This window comes from Syngnathus acus, chromosome 20, assembly GCF_901709675.1.
Source record: "Syngnathus acus chromosome 20, fSynAcu1.2, whole genome shotgun sequence".
Taxonomy (NCBI): Eukaryota; Metazoa; Chordata; class Actinopteri; order Syngnathiformes; family Syngnathidae; genus Syngnathus; species Syngnathus acus.
The window spans coordinates 3,390,905-3,410,633 of record NC_051104.1 but is presented as its reverse complement, the minus strand read 5'-3'; the positions used below and the strand labels follow the sequence as shown (position 1 = coordinate 3,410,633).

Here is a 19,729-nt window from a genome sequence, read left to right as displayed (position 1 = left end):
AACTGTCTGCCAAAGATGCAAAGATAATGCGAGAATTCAACACGTTATTATTCTGGTGGCAGTTTGCGGTCATCTACGACTGCGATGCATCAAACTCTTTCTTCTATATTTCTATTTCGATATCTTTATAGATGTGTTCCTAATGTTCTGACTTTGGTGCATAGATATGGACAGGAAGAACGCAATGCTGAGCTTGGATTCTCGCTTCATGCCGCCGATGCTTGTCGTGAGCGGCAGCATGTACTTGCTGTAAATACGCACAATATTATTATTTATTTGATGACCATCATCAAGTTCTGTCTTCAAAAGTGCTCGATGCAGTCAGTCACTTTAGAGAGTGTCTTGTCTTGGCTGTTGTATTCGATCCGTTTTTGTAGGCGTGCCGAGATGATATCATGACGCGATTATAAATTAGTTTGGCCGATTATGATGAAATTATGATTTGTGTGTGTTGTGTTGGAAGACGCAGCTGGATTAATAAAGTTTGATGGTTTATTTTGTGCTTGTGCAAGGTGAAATAATGAGCACAATTCATATTTGCACGTATTTATTTGCACAGTTTTTGCAGAAAGTTATTGACTTTAGTACTCCGAGGGCAACTAAAAATGCACGATGACATGCTTGCAAATCCCGGATAACCTCGCTTGTTACCGCACTGCGACACAAACCAGCTGCCAGAGGTCGCAGTGAAAGTAAAAGATATGTTCTCTCCTTGTATCTGCTGGATTTTGGATATGTTGCATTTGAAATTCGAGACTACAGCTGCGATGGAAAGTCAAGCCTGTGCTATTGGATCTGCGCTGTTCCACTCCAGTCCTGTGGATGGCGGTAGTGCACGTTTCAAGTTGTTTGTCAACTGAGAAAACAATCCACGTTGTGCACTTTCAATGTGGGTAATCCAGTTGGAAGTCAAATCTCCGAGACGTTGTCTGAAGATAGGAACCTCGAGTAAGTCGGGCGCTCAAAACAACCAGTCGCCAGTCTACTTGTGTCTGGATTAGCACAAGCTTCAGGTTGTTTCCCGATTGGGTGTCATCCTGTTTCATTTCCCAATCAAGATGTTGTGACTTGGCCCACCGTGTTGTTGACACATAAGAATTTGCCATCCTGGATACTGAGCACATAGGGGAGGAAAATTCTCTCTTACTACCTCTCACTCCAGAGGACAATCGAGGAGGATTGTCTTTTCGAGGCATTTGTTGATCGGGCCTTTGCTGACTTTAAACGAAAGGGGATGAAATTGTTAAATTCAGCTCAATTGTCGCTATGTGTGACAAGCCTTGGCTAAATCAGGCTAAAAGAGGGTACGTTTGCACAGTTTATGTCGAGCTACGATATCCTCACTCAAGACCGAGACAACAAACCAACTGGGGCTTAGTTAGCTAGCTAGCTCCTAATCTTAGCGGCAAAATGTACGTGAAATGCGAGCGAGCTACCTGTTTTGGGCTTTAGTCAGGCACGGGTAGTAACGTGCACTCGGTTCCCGTGAGGGGTCTCGGAAGCTGACAGATCTCCCTCCAGTGGTCTTTCTTAGGGTCGTACTCCAGCACGCTCTTCAGCACCACCTCCTGCCCATTGCTCCATTTCCTCCCGCCGAACACCAAGATGTTCCCGTTCGGTGCTACCGCCATTCCGTAGCCAAACGAAGCGGTGAGCGGCGGCCGAAGGCGCGTCCAAAGGTCTCTTCCCGGGTCATAGCGCTCGATCTCGCAATAGGTCTCGTACATTCCGAGAAGGGCGTAAATGTGACCGTGGACACTCGTCAGGCGATGTCCGAACCTCCCGACGGACATGGGTGCCGCTTTTTTCCAGAGTCTGCCTGTGTTGTCCCAACACAGAACCTCCTTTCTGCATCGGCTCTGGCCTAGGATCAAGTCGACACCGCTGTTGTCCGAGAGACCACCCGACACGTAAATGTTCTGCTCGAGCCCGGCGCAAGCGTGGCCGTGGAGCGCTGTAGGCATAGGTGGTCTCCTCTTCCAAGCCCCCGCGTCTAAGTCGTAAAACTCCACGGAAGCCAGCGTGGCGGGTGCGTCGGCATCGGCGGGCATGTGTTGCCCCCCGATGGCGTAGATGCCCTGGGCGGTGGCGCAGCAGGCGAATTTGGTCCTCTTCTGCAACATGGCGTCTACCCGCTGCCAAGACTCAAAACGGGGGTCGTACCTCCACACCTGGTTGGAGGGTTCTGCTGCAACCGTTTTCCCGTCCACCTGGCTCACCGCCTCCCCGCCCAACACAAAGAGGAAGCCGCCCAAGGAGCATACGCAGTGGTTCCTTAGTATCAGGGGAAGGCAGGAAGTAAGGGATGCAAAGGTCCTGGTTTGGGGATCGAACGTCAACACCTGCTGCTCCGGACAATCTGGACTCGAGCCTCCGCCGACAAGTAACACACGACTGGCCGCCCTGAGCGTCGACTGTTTGTTTTGCCTAATTGGCCTTGCCGAACCTGCGCTGTGGTACTCCAGCGCCCTTGTCACCTGGCTCCTGATTAGAGGGGTGCTCATGGCTTTGCTGGCATGGCTAAGGCGTGTGAGGTCCTCGGGAGCGATCAATCCAAAGCGCGAGCGGCTCAGCAACTGATTGGATTGCAGCGGCGGGAGGGGGCCGTTCTCACCCAACCAATCCAGCGCCAGCTCCACCAGCTCCACCTCCTTCACCGCTGGAATTTCTTCGGCATCCAACACCGCCATCAGCGAGTGGACGTTCAAGCCCAGGAGATGGTCCCGTCTTTCTCGCAGAAGAGTGGCCATCTCCGTGGCGATGGTGTAGTTAGCTGCTTCCAGCACATCTGGAAGCATGTGGTGCTCTGCTAAGTTAGCATAGAGGCAACAGTTCTCCATGCCGAGCTCATCCACAATGAAGCGTTCGCATATGGAAACGGCCGTGTCCACCTGCAGGTACCTCGCCGCCTCCAAAACATCAGGAAGCGTGCTCGCCGACACTCTGAGCCAACCTGAGTACAGGAAGTCTACGATGACATCCAAGCCTACAGGCGTTAGAGCCGGGAGCTTGATGCAGCCGGCCGATCTCTCTGCCGTAGTATCCCCGAACAGGGCCCAGAAATACTCACTGGAGCTGGCCAGGAGAGCCCGGTGGCATGGGAAGGAGGCGTCGCCGGTCTCCAGCACTACGTCGCACATCCTCCCGGCCGAACGCAGACGCTGGAAGCGAGCGAGGAGCTCCGTCCTGTGGGATGAGCTATAGAGGATGGAGTAGCTATCCATCGATATTATTCTCTTGTGTTGGACGAGTCAAAAATTCAACGGATGACCGCCTCAGGAACACACCCTCCCAACAGGCTCCTGTTGGATTTGTAATGTCCTGAATGTGAGCCTTTGCTTTTTGTCCGCTGCCCTTTGGTTTGCGCCCCGGGGTGGGAGTATCGCCCAAATACCACACGCAGAGGGAGGGAGGCAGTCTGGCAGGCTTTAGTGTCCATCCCAATGGATGAACTCATTGGTAGATGCAGCTGCCTGTCTGAATCCAAGGTCGCCCTGGCCAAGGCACTTAGGCGCTCTCATCGCCATGGCGACAGGAATAGAAACAACTAGCTCAAAGGAGTCAAGCATCAAACATATTTTGGCGCCAGTGTCGCAACAAGGAGGTCAACAAGGGATGCTAAGCCTGCAGGCTTATTTTGGTGCAGAGATCAGGTCCCTTTATCAGGTTTCAGCGTGTTTATGGCCTTTTGATTAATGGGGAGCTCCCAGAGCCGTCTGTGTGTTTTCGCTAGCGTCTTGCTGATGCGGGAACAACAACAACATGTCACGATGCGGTCATCCGCATGAAAGTGACTTTGTTTCATTGCCATTTCCACTTGGCTGTGATTTATGGTTATCATCTCTGAATAGTTGCGCGCCGCCCTCAGAGATGAATCCAAGGGTGTGCGTGTTCATTCCACTTGAACACAGAAATAAGCATCACGCCTCTTTGCATGGCCGTTTCCTTCCTTGCCACACAAAGTCAGATTGTTCCGCGTGGATGTAAGCATTGCACGATGACCTGATGGAGGCTAAACTTAGATACAGCTGCTCCGCATTGCCCCCCCCTTCTCTCTATTTGTGTGTGTGGCATGTGACGTGATGATGGATAGGGCACCTATGAGTGTGTATGGTACTTGAACACGGTGGATTTGTAGCTTTAGGAGGAGCTCCAAGCCATCCCTTTGAAGAAACAGTAAACACGACAGTTCGCGACACCATAAAGGAGATGGAATACAAGAACTCAATTAAAAATGATTGATGAAGCAATACAGTGACTTACGATTTTCTCAAAACTATTAAAAACTAACATTAATACAAAGTGAATTGAAAACAAAACAAAATAAAAGCCACCTCATGAAAAAGGCCAAAAACGGTTGAAGCCAAGCGAGCATACAAGCGAGGGTCCATTGCAATATTTTTGCTGACTCAGGCCCAAGACCCGACTTCATTTTGATTGCTATTCAACCAAAATGATTTATTGATAAAGACACAAAAATAGCACAAAAGTCGAGCACGAGAAAGCCATTTAGAGCGAAAAAGTCGAAGAACGGAAGAAAAAATTGTCTTTGCGATTGATCATGATCGGCCCAAAGATTCGAATGAGGTGAACACGCTCAGAGTTTGTGTTTGGAGCGCCGCCTCGAAAAGGATCGCAATTGATTCGATCGGCAAAGAAACATCAACGGACGAAGCGGATTTTGATTGGGTGACCCTCGACCGAAACTTTGTCCAAGATGTAATTGTGGTTTCGGAGCATCGCCGTGGTAACCAGCAAATGGATGAATGGTCGGTCCTCCCTCACCGCCTGGACGCTGGCTTGAATGAACAGAAAAAACAGCATAACAATCATCAGACATTTCACACGCTGATGTCTCCGCCGAGCTCTTCTCATGCTTGGCCTGACCTTATTTAGTTGCAGCAGAAGGTCCAAAACACACACTTGACTGTGACACGCTCACTTTGATGAGCTATAAATAGCGCCTGACTCAGCCGGGCTGCCTACGCGTCAAGCTAGTGAGCCGAGCGACACCGCCGCCGTGCGGAGCTCAATGTCCCCGCATATCGTCGACCCTTTTTAGCTTGCAGTGGAAACACTCACATGCTGCGCCACGTGGAAATGTGTTGCACAAAAATTTATATATTTGAAATGCAAAAATGTGAACACTGTTTGACCGACGGCGTTGGCAAAAGTGGATTTTGGATTCACAAGCCAAACTGGATATATATTTTTTTTTGCAGAAATGTGTTTACCTCGTGCTATTCCTTGCCAACCCCGCGTAATTCGCTCTTGACGTTCTTCAGCTCCGAGAGGTTAAAGGCCGGGCCGGGCAGTTTGACGGCGCCGGGCAAAGTCTTTTTTTCCTCCTGCGGAGGGTGCGCGGCATCGCTTGGCTGCTCCGTCGGCGAGCTGGCCTGGGGGAGATCAAAACCGAAGGGACATTTGCAGCGAAGATCTGTGCCCCGAACACAATGTCTTACCTGGCACATGTCTCCCGTCTCCTCTCTCCTCCTCACAGGATGTCCCGCCCCCGGACGCAGAGCTCCCATCGGGATGTTCAGATTAGCCTGACGGACGTCGAGAACGAGCCAATAAAATAACCTCGAGCCTTGACGCCCAATCCTCCAGATTTTTTTGTCCGAGTTTGCGTTGGATGGAGAGGAGGAGTCCATCCGCCGCATGTTTGCTTCAATAAATCCCGCGTGCTGTTTACAATCACCGCCTAACATTCCGCCGGGTGAAACCAAAGACTGGCAGAGGAGCGCTTTATTTTAAAAAGGACAAGAAAAATGCTCTTTGTGTTTATTGTACTTTTGCGTTCTGGCTGCGATGCTCTTCTTCTGCACAACTCCAATGACGGAAGGGGAGGAAGGTTTTGCCGACTCATGGTTAGATGAGCAAAGGAGCACAAGAGGGCTACGACAAAGCATCCCAACGCATCCAAGCAAATATTCTATCTGTGCATAGTTGATGATGCGTCGGCGCTCCGCCTCACTTAAAATCCCAAAGCCTCTTTGCAATTCATGCGCACTTGCCTTCACCAATAAAGACTTAAACGCACACAAATGGACTCTTTTTACTGCGTTGAGCATTTGGGGCTCATCCAGGCACAAGTATTTGTTACCTGCAGGGCCTTGACGTTGGACGAAGGTTTAGACATAGTCTCCTCTGACCTGAAGGTAGCAGAGAGAGATTACAAACATTAGGCGTGGATATGCGACACCGAGTGTGCTCCGCTTCTGTGGGCTTTCTCCGTCCCGGGATAGCATTTCGGTTGCCTAGCGACGCTCGAGCGGAGCGGCGGGTCGCGAGGAACCGACGCGTGCATCATTGATGAGAGGACAATGAAATGCTCAATGCAGCATATAGACTCAGACAATCAATTTATCAAGAAGAAATTCCACCACAGCCCAAAGTTAGCCCTGATTAGTATTTTTTGTCAAGAATACACTTTGGACAATCGTATGCGTTCAGCTTTGTGGGAACTGTTTGACAATTTTCCTTTTCTGTTCCCAGTCCACAAAGTAAGGGCCAAAAAAGGATGGATTTGATGTGGAAGAACACACACACACGCATGCACACACACACACTCACCCACACACGAGTAGAAAGTCTTCCCGGAAGAATGAAAGCTGTTGCAGCTGCAAAAGGGCGAGCACTTCTTTAGAATCATTTCCTGTGGGTGTCCTAATACTTTTGCTCACGGAGTGCTTTTCGAATCATTGTGAATTCTTTGCACCTTAGGCATGCATCTTTTTTTAGTATCTAGTTTACACGAGAGCCTACACATCACTTTGGTTGTGTGACAACAATACACACTCAATACACACTTTGCTGACCATCCCGTATCACACACAAACACACAAACACACGCAACATTCATGTGAGGTTGGCAGCCGACGGCCTGCCGATATGAAATAACCCTCCTGAAAACCTTCAAATATTTGTTGTGCCAAACAGCAAGACCCAAACGAGACGCAACGTACCTTCTGGCGACACAAAAGTTGCATTGACTGAAGCGAGGCTGACTTGACACACTCTTAACTTTCCATATCTTTCCTTCTTGCACTCTCTCTCTCTCTCTCTCTTTCTCTCTCTCTCTCTCTCTCTCTTCTCTCCTAAGTGGCGGCAGGATTCCTCTCATATCTGGGATTTGTTCTCACTATAAATAGACGAGTGATACACAGAAGGGACCTGCCTTTCATCCGCACACACACACACACACACAGACACACACACACATGGTGTCACACACACTCTGCTGTTTCTGAAGTTAGGGCAAACCGTTCTGGTGAATGAGCAAAACCAGAGTTCATTGGGAAACATGATGATTTCAGCTCGGATCTCATTGCTAGGATGCTCTTAATCTTAAAATGGCACCGGCCTAGTTCTGCACGGACACACACTTGCGTATCAGCTCACACAGACACAGACACAGACACACACACTTGCTAAGTACGGCCATCCATACCGGTGGCATAAGAAAAGGTGGGTGAATGACGTGTGTGCCCTCTTACCTCCTTGCTGCTATGCTCTCTATGAGGTCCTCCTCGGCTACCTGACCCGTTTCAGCCTCTTCTCACTGGTTGGGAGAGAGGCTTGGCTCCTCCTCCTGTTGCAGAGTCAAACAAGAACAGTGACTTTTTTAAAGCACCTTTGTGCTCCATCAGGGATTCTATTTTTATTGTTATTATTTGGAATGAATTTATCAATCATTTTGGAATTACAAATGTATTTAACTTTTGCGATTAGTTAATTGATTGTTTATGAGTTTAATAAGTAATATCAATTTAAATGGACAGAGTAAAAAAAATGATTTAATACAACAAAATTGTTGGGTTGATGGCACAGAAATTAGATGGCTGGAATAAAAAATAATGATGCAAATCCATTTTGTATATTTTACACAAGTTTTCTCTAAACTATATATTGCACCACACCGTTGTACTTATTTATTGAGATAATCATCAATGACTAAAAAACATTGGCACCGTTTTCAGATGTGTCTTGAAAGTGCTGTCTGGGATACGCTCCAGCACGCCCGCAACCCTCGCAAGGATAAAGCGGTTCAAAATAGATGTATGGATATGACAAAAAACAGAAATATTGATTTGGTTCAGCGCAACTTGTGGGCGCAGTTCCGCCGCTCGACTCTAAGCGGCAGTAGCGAACTGTTCACCTGCACTTAACCTAAACGAAGAAGTAAAGGAGAGCCGCAACCCGGAACTGTGTGTTAATAAAGCAGACTGACAATGGAGGACTTGAGGAGCTTTTGTCTTTTCATCTAGCTGGACGGACGCGCGGTGGTTGCAAGACAGCCATGGAGGCGGTGCAGTGCGGTTGATTGTGTGACGGAGCTGCGGACGCACCATGATCCCCGTGCCCCTGCTGGTGTGCGTCCTGGCCGGCTGGTGCGCCGTGTACCTAGCGGACACGCTGCTCCGCGTAAGAAACAAAACAAAAACACAACAAACGTGCTCTAAATTTAAAACTAAAAACCACAACAGGCGAACGGGCTTAGGACGCACCATAAGTACTCAACGCCGGTAATTAACTCATTCAGTGCCAGCCCAATTAAAATGGATGTTTGACGTCCATAGTCGTCAATGGCAGTGAATGAGTACATAGACTTGTGTTAAAAGAAGACTCAAGACAAATCACTGGTTTTCTTAGAAAGTACAGATAGGCAAAATTAGGGCACATTACTACAGTGTCAATACCTATTTTGAGGTCATTTTTATCTGGTGAAACAAAGTAGTGAGACTGTTTTCTAATGTAGCAAGGAAAAGTCATCAGAAAAAAATAACAAGTGTAGAAACCTGAAAAATTTACTGAGAATATTTAACGTTGCCAAAAGCTACAATTTTATCTTATTGAATTGAGACAAAAGCTCATTCGATCTGTTGATAACATATGAATCGACACAGCAGAAATGCATGTGGTGAAAAGTGACATTGTCTCGCAGTCGTCGCCGACTCATCGAATCGGCTACGAGTCGTGGCTGGCCAGGCGAGGGTTGACGCTGTCCCCGTTCCACATCAGATGGCAGACGACCATTTTCAACCGACTGTTTGCGTACTGTGCGCGCATTCATCCGCGAGCGCTCTACGTCTGGTGAGTGACGCGTTCTCGTTGGGGTGAGCTGCATTTTGTGAAGAGCGCGACTTTGTGGTTCTCCAGGTTCAACAGCGGCCTGGTGTTCGGTGTGGCGGCCATGTTGGCGTCGGCGGTGCTGCTGGTGAAGACGCTGCAGGGGACCCTCGCTCAGATGACCACAGACAATCCACGCATGGGAGCCCAGCAGGCCCTGCAGGTGGTGGTACGTGTCCTGGCAAGAGCAATTGGAGCAAATCGCACCAAATGAATTTTACTTGAAGATGATGTTCTTCAGGTTCCTGGTGTCAACCTACCCACGAGTCACCTGGCGTACTTCTTCCTCGCGCTGTTGCTCAGCGGCATCATACACGAGCTGGGCCACGCGGTGGCGGCATTGAGGTACGTCTGTTGCCACGCCAACCATACACAGTTGGCCAAAGTCAGAGCAAGTCGAGCAAACAAAACTCAACCCGTGTGCCCGCAGGGAGCAGGTGCGCGTCAACGGTTTTGGCGTGTTTATGTTCGTGGTGTATCCCGGCGCCTTCGTGGACCTCTTCACGACGCACCTCAACATCGTGTCGCCCGCCCAGCAGCTGCGCATCTTCTGTGCCGGTGAGCAAAATTGTTCTTTCACATTGAAGCCTGCGGAGGGCAGCAAAGAGTGGCTGTTGACGCTTTTGTCTGCTGCGTGATTTTCTGCAACAAGCATTGATGATTTGGTCCAGTTGTGTACAGATGCAACATGTGCTGCACATTCCCTTGATTTTTTCCTCCTCCCTCGTAAGCAGCTGCGTTGGTCCCAAAAGGAAAAAGACCCCCAAAATAATTCCAAGAGCTGTTTAATAGTTTTCCTGTTCTACCAAAACATTACGAGACAGGTTTATTGATATTGTGCTTGTGGTTCAAAGGCTGCCCATATTATTCCTGGTATAGAAAATGGATGGATGGATGGATGGATGGATGGATGGATGGATGGATGGATGGATGGATGGATGGATGGATGATCGAAGAAAGAAAAACTCCAGCCTTCTTGTGCCATTGACATACTGCATTGTTTAGACATTCTAGTTGGTCATTTTTATTCATGCAATGAAATAATAAAATTCATATTTGTATTAATTTAGTCATAATGTTTTTCTACTCATTTATTTTATGAAACAGTTTATTATAAGAAGCAAACTCAATATTTTACGTTTTGAGTCAGCATCTTTGATTAAATATGATTATGACTACATTTAGGTCAGACAATATTATTGAAAACATATTTTAATTGTTGTCAAACATTTTGCACATTTTAAATTTTGGTTTAATTTTCTCTTTTCTAAAAATGACCTTGGTCGATCGAGGCCTTTGAGCGCAAAGCTCTGCTTTGCTTTTCCTAAACATCTTTTGTGTGTCTTCTCCTCAGGAGTGTGGCATAATTTTGTGTTGTGCATAGTGGCCCTGGCATTGCTCTTCCTCTTGCCGCTCTTCCTGTTCCCGTTGTACTCCAGCGGCGGCGGGGCGCTGGTCACTCAGGTGGCGCAGGTGGGTGCAAATATTCCCGAGAATCCAAAGCGGTAAATCTGACAATGTGGGTGCGCGTCAGGGCTCGGCGGCCGACGGGCCCCGGGGCCTCTCGGCGGGGGACATCGTGACGGGCCTGGAGGAGTGTGACGTCGCGGGGGTGGATGACTGGAACAGCTGCCTGTCTCGGCTCGCCGGCGCGCCGCAGACGGGCTACTGCGTGCCGACTTCCGGCCTACGGCCCAGCTGGGCCCACGGACGAGGTTGGTGCGGGCTCATCATGGCAAATAGTTTCAACCCTCAGGCAGGCCCTGTTGAATTTTACAATTCCTTCACGCAGTCTCTAATTTAAAAGAAGCATTTGTCCCACTTTTTCTGTACAAGATTGAAAAGCAGATTGAAGTCGTCATGCCGTGAAGAAACCTGCTGGAATTGTAATGGTTTTTGTTTTCTCGCCAAAAGCGTTCAAGCGGCTGGACGGGACGTTGGACTGCTGCAGCAACAACAGCCTGACAGACCTTTGCTTCTCTTACATGAAAGGGCGCGCTGCTGAGAGAGAGGTGAAGATTTGAGTGAATTGGCGACTTTCTGGGCTTTGACACGGTGACTCCTTTTTCCTCCTGCAGTACGCCTGCATGCCTGTGCGCAAAATGGTGACGGGCACGCGGGTGTGCCACAGCGACCGTGACTGCGACGCTCACACCGGCCTGGGCGGCGGCGTCTGCGTTACGCCCTCCCTGCAGAACCAGACCCGCTTCATCCGGGTGGCGCACCCACCCGCCGCTCCCATGCTCTTCGTGGGGTACCCTCCGCATCTCCAGCACGCCGGTACGAAGACTCCGTCCTTGTTTAGATGCTCAGAAAGGGCTTCAGCGCAGCCGTTCCGTGAAATGAGCACAAAACGTTTGACATTGACCCCCCCGCCCCCCTTTCACAGTGAGTCTGACCAACTTTGTGCCCCGCTTTGGTTTCCTCCACTTGGACCTACCCATCTTTTTGGAGACATTCTGCAAGTATCCTTTTTCCTGTGGACCTTTTGATTTCACCAAAGCGACGGGCAAGCACTGAAAAATAGTTCGAGTTGTGCATTCCTTATGGCCCCGCCTCCCAGGTACGTGTTTTCCCTGTCAGGCGCCTTGGCGGTCGTTAACTCGGTGCCGTGCTTTGCTCTGGACGGCCAGTGGATGCTGAACGCCTTGCTGGAGGTGGCGCTGGCTGGCGCCGTGCCGGACCGACGCAAGCGTGAACTGTTGGGCTTCTTTCTGCTGCTGGCCGGCAGCGCCCTGCTGGCCGCCAACGTGGCGCTGGGCCTGTGGATGGTGACGGCGCGCTAAGTCCAAAACCGGGGAAGGGAGCACGTGATGCCCCCCCCAGGTTTGCCTTTGAAACTCTAACTCATCCGCACAGGACCAACAAATGGTTTGCTTGAAAGAACCAGCACGTCTAATGAGGATGACAATTTCATTTTTTGGCTTTTTTTTACTGGAACCGAGGAGGTCCATCGTGGCTGTTCAGTGACATTTTTATTTTCAAATTTCTTTTCATCTTGGTTGGATCCAGATCGGAAGCATTTCTCATGTATAATACGTTACAAAATCTCATCAAATCGTTCCCACCGAGTGAGCGCGTTGGAATTCTTTCTGGCCCTGCTTTGATTCTCAAGTGAAAAGCGCCTCGGCGGAAGTGTGCGCCCGTCCGAGTGTGTGTCCGTCTTCAAATCTTTCAATAAAGTGCTGCTGGCCGTCGTGATGCCAAAGGGACGACAAATGCTGACTCTTGTTGATTTTGTGGTGCCGCTTCTGCGTAGCCCGGCCTCCCGTTGACAGCCTTAAAAAATGCTCGCTCGCCGACGCTGAAGGATGCCGCTGTTTGTGTTGGGATAAGATTCGAAGGTCCACCCATCCATCCCTGTGTGCATTTTCCAAGTGTGTGTTTTTGCTCATTTCGCAGCCTGCCGAGTGTTTAGCCAAAGTGGAGTGGAGGAGGCGGCCAGGAAGACTAACGAGGTGTTGATGGAGTTTCGCAAATCCCAAGGTTGGCACCCAAAGCGTTTCAACGCGCTCGTTTGGTTGTTTTGCAACTCTCCATGTGCTTTCTCATGGCCTTGTTGAATATTGAAACATTTTGAACCAAATAAATAGACTAAATTACTGCTCGAATAAAAACAAACGGGTCGACACCCAATCGTTTGAACATCGGAGAAGAATGTTTAGCAAAAATAAAATATTTAATCAAACAAAAAACTAATCCTGCATGAGCTCTCATTTTGCTTTTGTTGCGAGCGGCCTTTCATCAAGCTCTCCTTCTTATCGCGTGATCTCGATAAGCGACATCGAGAGAGCCGCACGCTCATGATTGACGACCACTGCTTGTTTTTTCTCCGCAGGAAGTCTATAAAAGGACACTGCGGCCCGCGCCCCAAACCCTAATGAGCACGTGTGGAAACGATTCTTCCCTGCGGCGGGATGAGGAGATGGCTGCGTTGGGCTGGGCTGGGCCGAGCCCGGCCGGGCGTCCAATCATGGGAACCTCTGTGTCGCGGGATTCGATGGACGCCGTGTGGCCGTGAACGACGGTATGAATAAAAATGAAACACTTTTAATATAAAAAAATAAAATATACAAAAATAGGGAAAATACAAAAATAACAGATGATGTTTTTAAAATATTTTTATATATTTGAGAAAAATATGAAATTATTACAAAATAAATACCATGTAAGTAGTTGGCAAAAGGCACGCTTCTCTAAAATAAAAATAAAAAAGACATCTTTTGCGTCACTAAGACGTACATCTGCTGCTGGAAGTCTGCTGGAGGCGATCATCAGCTGACACGCACACACACACCGGGAGGGTGGAGTGATGGCAGGAGGGGCGGGCTGCTTGAAGAGCCCATCAGAAGTTGGAGGAGCTGCAGAGAGACCAGAAGGTAAGTGCAATCTCTCACCGTCAAGTTCCACCTCATCCTGATATTTCCGGCCTCTTTTCCCGATTAGGGTGCGAGCTTGGAAATGATGGAAGCGGAGCGTTTGAGCGGTGGTGGGGGCAGCACGGGGGGCAAACCCTTGCGGGGCCACAGCCGGCGCTATAGGATTGCCTTGATTGTATGCGCTTGTCTCTGTGGGATTCTGCTGCTTGCGCTCATCGTGGGTGAGTGAGTCCCTACACACACCCGAACGCACACACACTCTCGCTCACGGTGTATAATAATTTGTGGAGTGCACATGGGGAGCCCAAGTGAGGTCCCGGCTGGCGTGGGTCTATTTCTGGTTGCTCTAAGGTTTCAGCATACGCTGCGCTGCGCTCCGGCCTCTCCCAAACTCACTCAGCCCGGGAGGCCTTTGGGGACGGCAGAAACACGCAAAGACTGCAATTTGGCTTCTGGGATGTTTTCAAGCCTTCAACTGCCTTGAAACAAACAAACCCCAAAATGGCTGCTTAACACCTAAAACGAAAGATTGACAAAATAAAAAATGACATGGCTTGACGAAGCAAAATTTCATCTTGAAAACAAAACTAAAACTATTTGTTTTTGTTGCTCAGTGGAGAATTCAACTTTTTTTTTTTTTTATCTTTCACTCACCCAAACCTTAAAGTTAATTCTAAAGCTCAAGAAACTAAAGTGAAACAACCCATTTTCTCCAAACTAAATTACTAACAAATCTAAAACAAATGAAAACAACTTTTTTCAGCAGGAAATGTCTAAAAGCAGCCATTTTGCTTGAGTTCCCAAAGGCCGCATCCTTCGAGTTGCCCTTTGACCTCATTTTGCCTTCATATACCAGCACCAGCCCAAAATTGGCCCCATTTGGACATCCGGGCTGCCTTTTTGGGGGCAAGAACCAAATGTCTAATTTTACCCGACAAAGTACAGAACTGCTGCGGGTCACCTTGGGGAAGTTGCGGTTTTTCAACACGGCCATGACATTCAAACTCGCGGCTCGGGCAACACTCACATCATCCCAAACAGTTTTGCTTGTCTGGTATATTTAGCAAGATTTGAAGCGTTCCGCTCGAGTGCATGCGCGCGTCACGCCCTCTTGTGGCGGCGCCAAAGTGTAATTTCGCAAGCCCACTCCAAAGCCAAGCCTCGGCTCCTCAGCCGCACACAAGAATGCCGAGTGTTCCGTTTTTTGCTTCTTGCAATTGCTTTGCTCGTGCGGGCTCACGCAGCGTTGAAATTGTACTGTCAAAATGAGGCTTCGCCAGCTTGAGATGCAAATTCACAGTGTGTCTTTTGAATTCTTGACGGGCTTGCAAACACGCGATAGCATTCTTTGCAAAGACCGGCTCAAAGAAAGCGAGGCTTTCCCCCAGGCCTTTGAATCACTGGCCAGCCGGGAAACATCGGGGACACCCGCGGCCTTGAGTTTGTCTCATCCCCATCATGGCCTTTTTTGCCCTCAGTTTCCCAAAGAAGCAAACAGCAGCAGTTCTGTCTGACTCCGGAGTGCATCGAGGCAGGTGAGAGCAACAGCCTTTCTTTTTTCTTCTACATTTTCCACGGCCTCGTCTCATGTAATGATTTCTCTCTAGCTGGAGCCATTCTAAGTAAAATGGACAAATCGGTGGACCCTTGCGAGAATTTCTACATGTTCTCCTGCGGCGGCTGGTTGGAGAATAATCCCATTCCCGAAGACTCGTCCACGTACGGGATCTACCCGTGGCTTCGCCAGCAGGTGGACCTGCGGCTCAAAGGTGCTCGGCATGAAGAGGAGGGGGGGTCCAAAATATGTTGAGGTTCAAAAGTTGTTGTCTCCTAGAGTTACTGGAAGCTCCCACTGAGGCCGGCGAGTTAGAGGCGGTGACCAAGGCCAAGATCCTCTACCGCTCCTGCATAAACGAGAGTGAGCACCACACAAAAGCGGAATAATGACACCGAACCAAATTGTCAGCAACGCATTTCATACTTGCTTCTCTTTTGTCCAGGTTTACTGGAGGAGCTGGACGCACAGCCCCTGCTGAGGACGCTGCAGGAGCCCGACTTCCGCTGGCCCGTTTTAGGCGAGGGCCTAGGCGGCGACTTCCGCTGGTCCGAGCGAGACTGGAACCTCCTGCGGACGCTGGCCCGTGTCAGGAACCGGCACAGCAAGAGCGTCCTCATCCGCATCTTCGTCTCCACCGATGACAAGAACTCCTCCAAATACATCATCAAGGTGGAGTCATTTTTGTCAAACCGAATTAGACTTTGTGTTACTCAGGTGCATTATGGGACTTTTGCCTCCCCCAGATGCTAAAAGCAACCAAGTGCACTCACATGTGTGATATGGACTGTGATGGACTGTCAAACAAGCTGCATTTTGTTTTTGCTGTTGTTTTACGCTCCAGTGAAAATAAAACTCCAGATGTTTTTTTTTTCCTCACAGCTGGATCAGGCCTCCTTGTGTCTGCCGTCGAGGGAGGACTACATCACCAACACCTCCGCTGCACAGACGGTGACTTAAAAAGCCCTTACAAGAACTTTCTTTGGATTATTTGAGGTTGAATCGATTCCCAGTTAACATGAGTTTCCAACGACAGCTTTTTAAAAAAAAACATTTTTTACTTGATTTATAAATGTGAGGTCAATGGTGGGAAACGTTTTGCCATTGTTGTTTCAATCACAAAAACCTGGCATTTGAACAGGGGTGTGTAGACTTTTTATATATTTATGTAACAAAAAATCATGCATTGTGTGTGTGTTTGTGTGTGTGTGTGTGTGTGCAGTACCGCGCGGCCTTGTTGAGCTTGATGGTGGACACGGCCATGATGCTGGGTGCTCCCCAGAAAGCGGCGCGGGTCCAGATGGAGGAAGTGCTAAACTTTGAGACCAAACTAGCTCATGTAAACAAAACTCGAGCAATATATCAGAAGCTGCACACACGTAGACATCTTTTGTTTTGTCTGGCACAGATGATCATTCCCTACGAGAACCGCACTAGCGAGAACATGTACAACAGATACACGCTGTCCCGACTTCAACGGCAGATACCGCAGGTCCTTCATTTCATTTGATTTGGTCCGAGCATATTTTGCCCCCCTTCTCGCTAAATTGTGAGCTTCTCCTCCCTCAGCTGGACTGGTTGTTCTTGGTCAAGTCGGTGGTGGAGTCCGACAGCGACCCGTCTCGCGTGGTCTCCTCCTCTGAACCTGTCATCGTACGGGCGCCGCAGTACTTGCGGGACCTTGTGGAGCTCCTCAACGTCACCCACCCGAGGCAGACGCATGCAGGGGCTTCCTGTCCCTTGTGATGGCCGAGTCAATCAAGTGAGGAGGTTCCTGAATGTCTCTCTCTTTCTCTTGCCACAGGACGGTGGCTAACTACGTGCAGTGGAGAGCGGTTTTCTCCAAGCTGACCACCCTCAGCCGCCGCTTCCTCTACCGATATCTGGACTACGCCAGGGTCGGCGCCGTTCCGATCGCGCCGAGACCGCAAGGAATCCCGCTCGCGCTGATGCTTGTGACCTGGTTTGGCAGGTTACCACGGGAACCACTTCTCTGACACCGCGTTGGGACAAGTGCATCAACTACGTCGAGAACTCGCTCCTCTACGCCACGGGCCGCCTCTTTGTCGACAACCACTTCCAGGAGGACAAGAAACACATGGTGGGCATTTTCTCTTTCTCGCTCTCATGACGACGGTTTGAGCCGCGTGAAGGCTTCTCGCGTTCTCGGCAGATGGACGAGCTCATCGACGGCGTTCGCTGGGCGTTCATCGACATGCTGCAGAAAGAGAACGACTGGATGGACGAGGCGACCAAGACGAGAGCCGTGGAAAAGGTGAGCGCTCCGCACGAGCTTCCTTATTTCTTTTTGCTTCCTTCCGGGCGATGCTTTGAAGTCACCTTGTCGTGCCTCAGGCGCACGCCGTCCTAGCCAAAGTGGGCTACCCCGAGTTCATCCTCAACGACACCTACATCAACCAGGACTTGAAGGAGGTCAGTGCGCCGCCTCCCATTACGGCCGCGGCTTTGCGGAAACCAACCATTGCGCCGAATTCCAGCTGGACTTTGACGAGAACGACTACTACGGTAACGTGATGCAGACGCTGAAGTTCATCGCTCAGTTCGACGTGGCCTGGCTTCGAAAGACAGTCCCGCGCACGGAGTGAGCCATTAAAGATGAAGCTGTTGTTTTGCCAAATGGAACGGGAGGCTTGACGGTGCTGCCGGGCCTTTGTTTTGCCTTGCAGGTGGTTCACTAACCCAACCACCGTTAACGCCTTCTACAGCTCCTCCACCAACCAGATCCGTAAGGATTCGTTTTGTCCACCAAACTGAGAGAAATGTTTACTTGGCCAAGCAATCTCTGGTGTTAAAAAACGTCACCTCAGGGTTCCCTGCCGGCGAGCTTCAGAAGCCCTTCTTTTGGGGCAAGGACTATCCCAGGTGACACGCTAGCTAGACGTCTCTGAGCAGACATACTTTGGGCACTCGATGACATCGGCGGACTAAACCATTCCTCTGCCGCTCTTGCAGGTCTTTGAGTTACGGCGCCATCGGCGTGATTGTCGGCCACGAGCTGACTCACGGCTTCGACAGCAACGGTGAGTACGCAGGCCGGCCAGCTGGCGATTTAACCGGAGCCTTTTCTCTGTTCCTCGCCGGCCGGGCCAGGCCGTAAATATGACAAGGACGGCAACCTGGACCAGTGGTGGAGCAACTCATCGGTGGCGGCCTTCACGGACAAGACTCAGTGCATGGTGGAGCAGTACAACGACTACTACTGGGAGGAGGCGGGATTAAATGTGAGCGCGACACTTTCTTCTTTTGTTGTTCTCATCTGAAGATCATGTACAAAATTCCAAAAGTAGTTGTCGGGAAGCAGCTAACCCCCCCCGCAGCAACAGAGGGAGCTTTGTACTGTTGCTTCTCAGTCGTCAGATTCTAAATGATGTTACTTTGCCATTGGAAATGTTTGTGCTTTTTTTGTAATACCCTAATATTCCACTAGAGGACGCCAAAACACATTTTACAAGTGACCCGAAATAGGTTCACCTGGAGCACCTAAGAGTGCCGCGGCAAACTCGATTCACTGCACAAGTAGCAGTTTGAGAACATTTTTGGCAATAAACGAGGCTTTACACTGTTTATTTCCAATATAAAAGTTCAGTTTAATTCTAAGACAGAATGCAAAACATTTAGCATCGCAAGTGCTGTGAGGGCTGTCGTGTCCGCAGGTCCGTGGGAAGAGGACGCTCGCGGAGAACATCGCAGACAATGGTGGAATGAGACAAGCCTTCAAGGTACCATGTTAGCGCAGGCAGCACAGAGGCAGGTCCGATTGTTGTTTTCCACCTCAGGCGTACCGGCGCTGGGTGGACGAGAACCGAGGAGGTGCGGAGGAGCCGCTTCTGCCCGGCGTGGGACTGGACAATAACCAGCTCTTCTTCCTGAGCTACTCGCACGTAAGCAAGCGTGCCAGCTCTGCGGCCGTCGGCACCGCGCGGGGTCTGATCCGCTCGTGATGTGCCCGCAGGTCCGCTGCAACGCGTTCAGAACCGAGGCCGCCAGGGACCAAGTGCAAAGTGGGGCGCATAGTCCGCCAAAGTACAGGTGAGCGTAGGAATGGGAGTTCAGCTTACCGTGAGAAGAGGGAGACCTGGACTTCCCTTCTTTTCCACTTACAGCCCAGGCTAAATTGAGCTCCTCCCTGCCATGCAAAGTAAATGATTGATATTTTTTTTCCCCCTGTGCCAGGGTGATCGGAGCGATGAGTAACTTTCCTGAATTCAGCAAGGCCTTCAATTGCCCCGACTCGTCAGCGATGAACAGAGGGGTGCAGTCCTGCCGAGTGTGGTGACCTTATTTTGTTTGTGAAACTCCTGTTAAAAGCAAATTTGAAATCTCACGAATGATGAAAATGAAGAAATCAATTACAGTCAAATAATCACTCATTCGAAATTATTACCCAAGTACTTTTCGAAGTCATTACTGTACGATCGTATACTTGCATTACCTATATTTTACTTGATACTAACCTGAGACTAATCATTGGGGGATAAAATCAAATTTGTATTTTTATTTATTTATTTTTCAATGACCAAAATAAATGTGATTTTGTAACTTTAAATAGATTGTGCAAACAGTTACCTCAGAAGCAGCTGGAGCTGTGATGCACATGTCGCCATGGCAACTGACTCAGCAGCCTTTCATTGTGAACGGAAGA

At 49.5% G+C, this 19,729-nt stretch overlaps 3 protein-coding genes and 1 long non-coding RNA gene across 6 annotated transcripts; 2 read left to right on the top strand and 2 right to left on the bottom strand.

Annotated features, from left to right (window-relative positions):
* Positions 1–530: 530 nt before the first annotated feature.
* Positions 531–14,820, bottom strand: LOC119139449. Its single transcript, XR_005101361.1, has 3 exons — positions 14,810–14,820; positions 11,778–11,779; positions 531–1,114 (listed from the first exon to the last, which is right to left on the bottom strand). It is a non-coding gene; the product is annotated as an uncharacterized LOC119139449 (long non-coding RNA).
* Positions 1,317–7,591, bottom strand: LOC119139446 (kelch-like protein 34). 3 transcript variants are annotated; one of them, XM_037280121.1, is made up of 6 exons: positions 7,267–7,493; positions 6,969–7,180; positions 6,107–6,155; positions 5,463–5,549; positions 5,235–5,396; positions 1,317–4,799 (listed from the first exon to the last, which is right to left on the bottom strand). In XM_037280121.1, the coding sequence occupies exon 6, from the start codon at positions 3,222–3,224 to the stop codon at positions 1,449–1,451; it is 1,776 nt and encodes a 591-aa protein (XP_037136016.1). In that variant the 5' UTR covers positions 3,225–4,799; positions 5,235–5,396; positions 5,463–5,549; positions 6,107–6,155; positions 6,969–7,180; positions 7,267–7,493; the 3' UTR covers positions 1,317–1,448. The 3 variants fall into 3 exon arrangements, with proteins under 3 accessions (XP_037136016.1, XP_037136015.1, XP_037136017.1); XM_037280120.1 differs by having other exon boundaries at positions 6,969–7,176; XM_037280122.1 differs by lacking the exons at positions 6,969–7,180; positions 7,267–7,493 and adding an exon at positions 7,500–7,591.
* mbtps2 (membrane-bound transcription factor peptidase, site 2) lies at positions 8,175–12,355 on the top strand. The gene is made up of 11 exons (XM_037280123.1): positions 8,175–8,427; positions 8,948–9,096; positions 9,163–9,301; positions 9,374–9,477; positions 9,563–9,690; positions 10,487–10,605; positions 10,667–10,847; positions 11,047–11,144; positions 11,211–11,412; positions 11,522–11,597; positions 11,696–12,355. The coding sequence occupies exons 1-11, from the start codon at positions 8,353–8,355 to the stop codon at positions 11,916–11,918; spliced, it is 1,494 nt and encodes a 497-aa protein (XP_037136018.1). The 5' UTR covers positions 8,175–8,352; the 3' UTR covers positions 11,919–12,355.
* On the top strand, positions 13,384–19,633 carry phex (phosphate regulating endopeptidase homolog, X-linked). The gene is made up of 23 exons (XM_037280118.1): positions 13,384–13,511; positions 13,579–13,732; positions 14,990–15,046; positions 15,119–15,280; positions 15,346–15,429; positions 15,512–15,738; positions 15,949–16,017; positions 16,289–16,405; positions 16,475–16,558; positions 16,636–16,778; positions 16,871–16,964; positions 17,039–17,167; positions 17,240–17,341; positions 17,422–17,499; positions 17,565–17,668; positions 17,754–17,812; positions 17,895–17,949; positions 18,040–18,107; positions 18,178–18,308; positions 18,741–18,806; positions 18,864–18,968; positions 19,040–19,116; positions 19,261–19,633. Exons 2-23 carry the CDS (start codon positions 13,594–13,596, stop codon positions 19,361–19,363), a joined length of 2,253 nt encoding a protein of 750 aa, XP_037136013.1. The 5' UTR covers positions 13,384–13,511; positions 13,579–13,593; the 3' UTR covers positions 19,364–19,633.
* Positions 19,634–19,729: the final 96 nt, after the last annotated feature.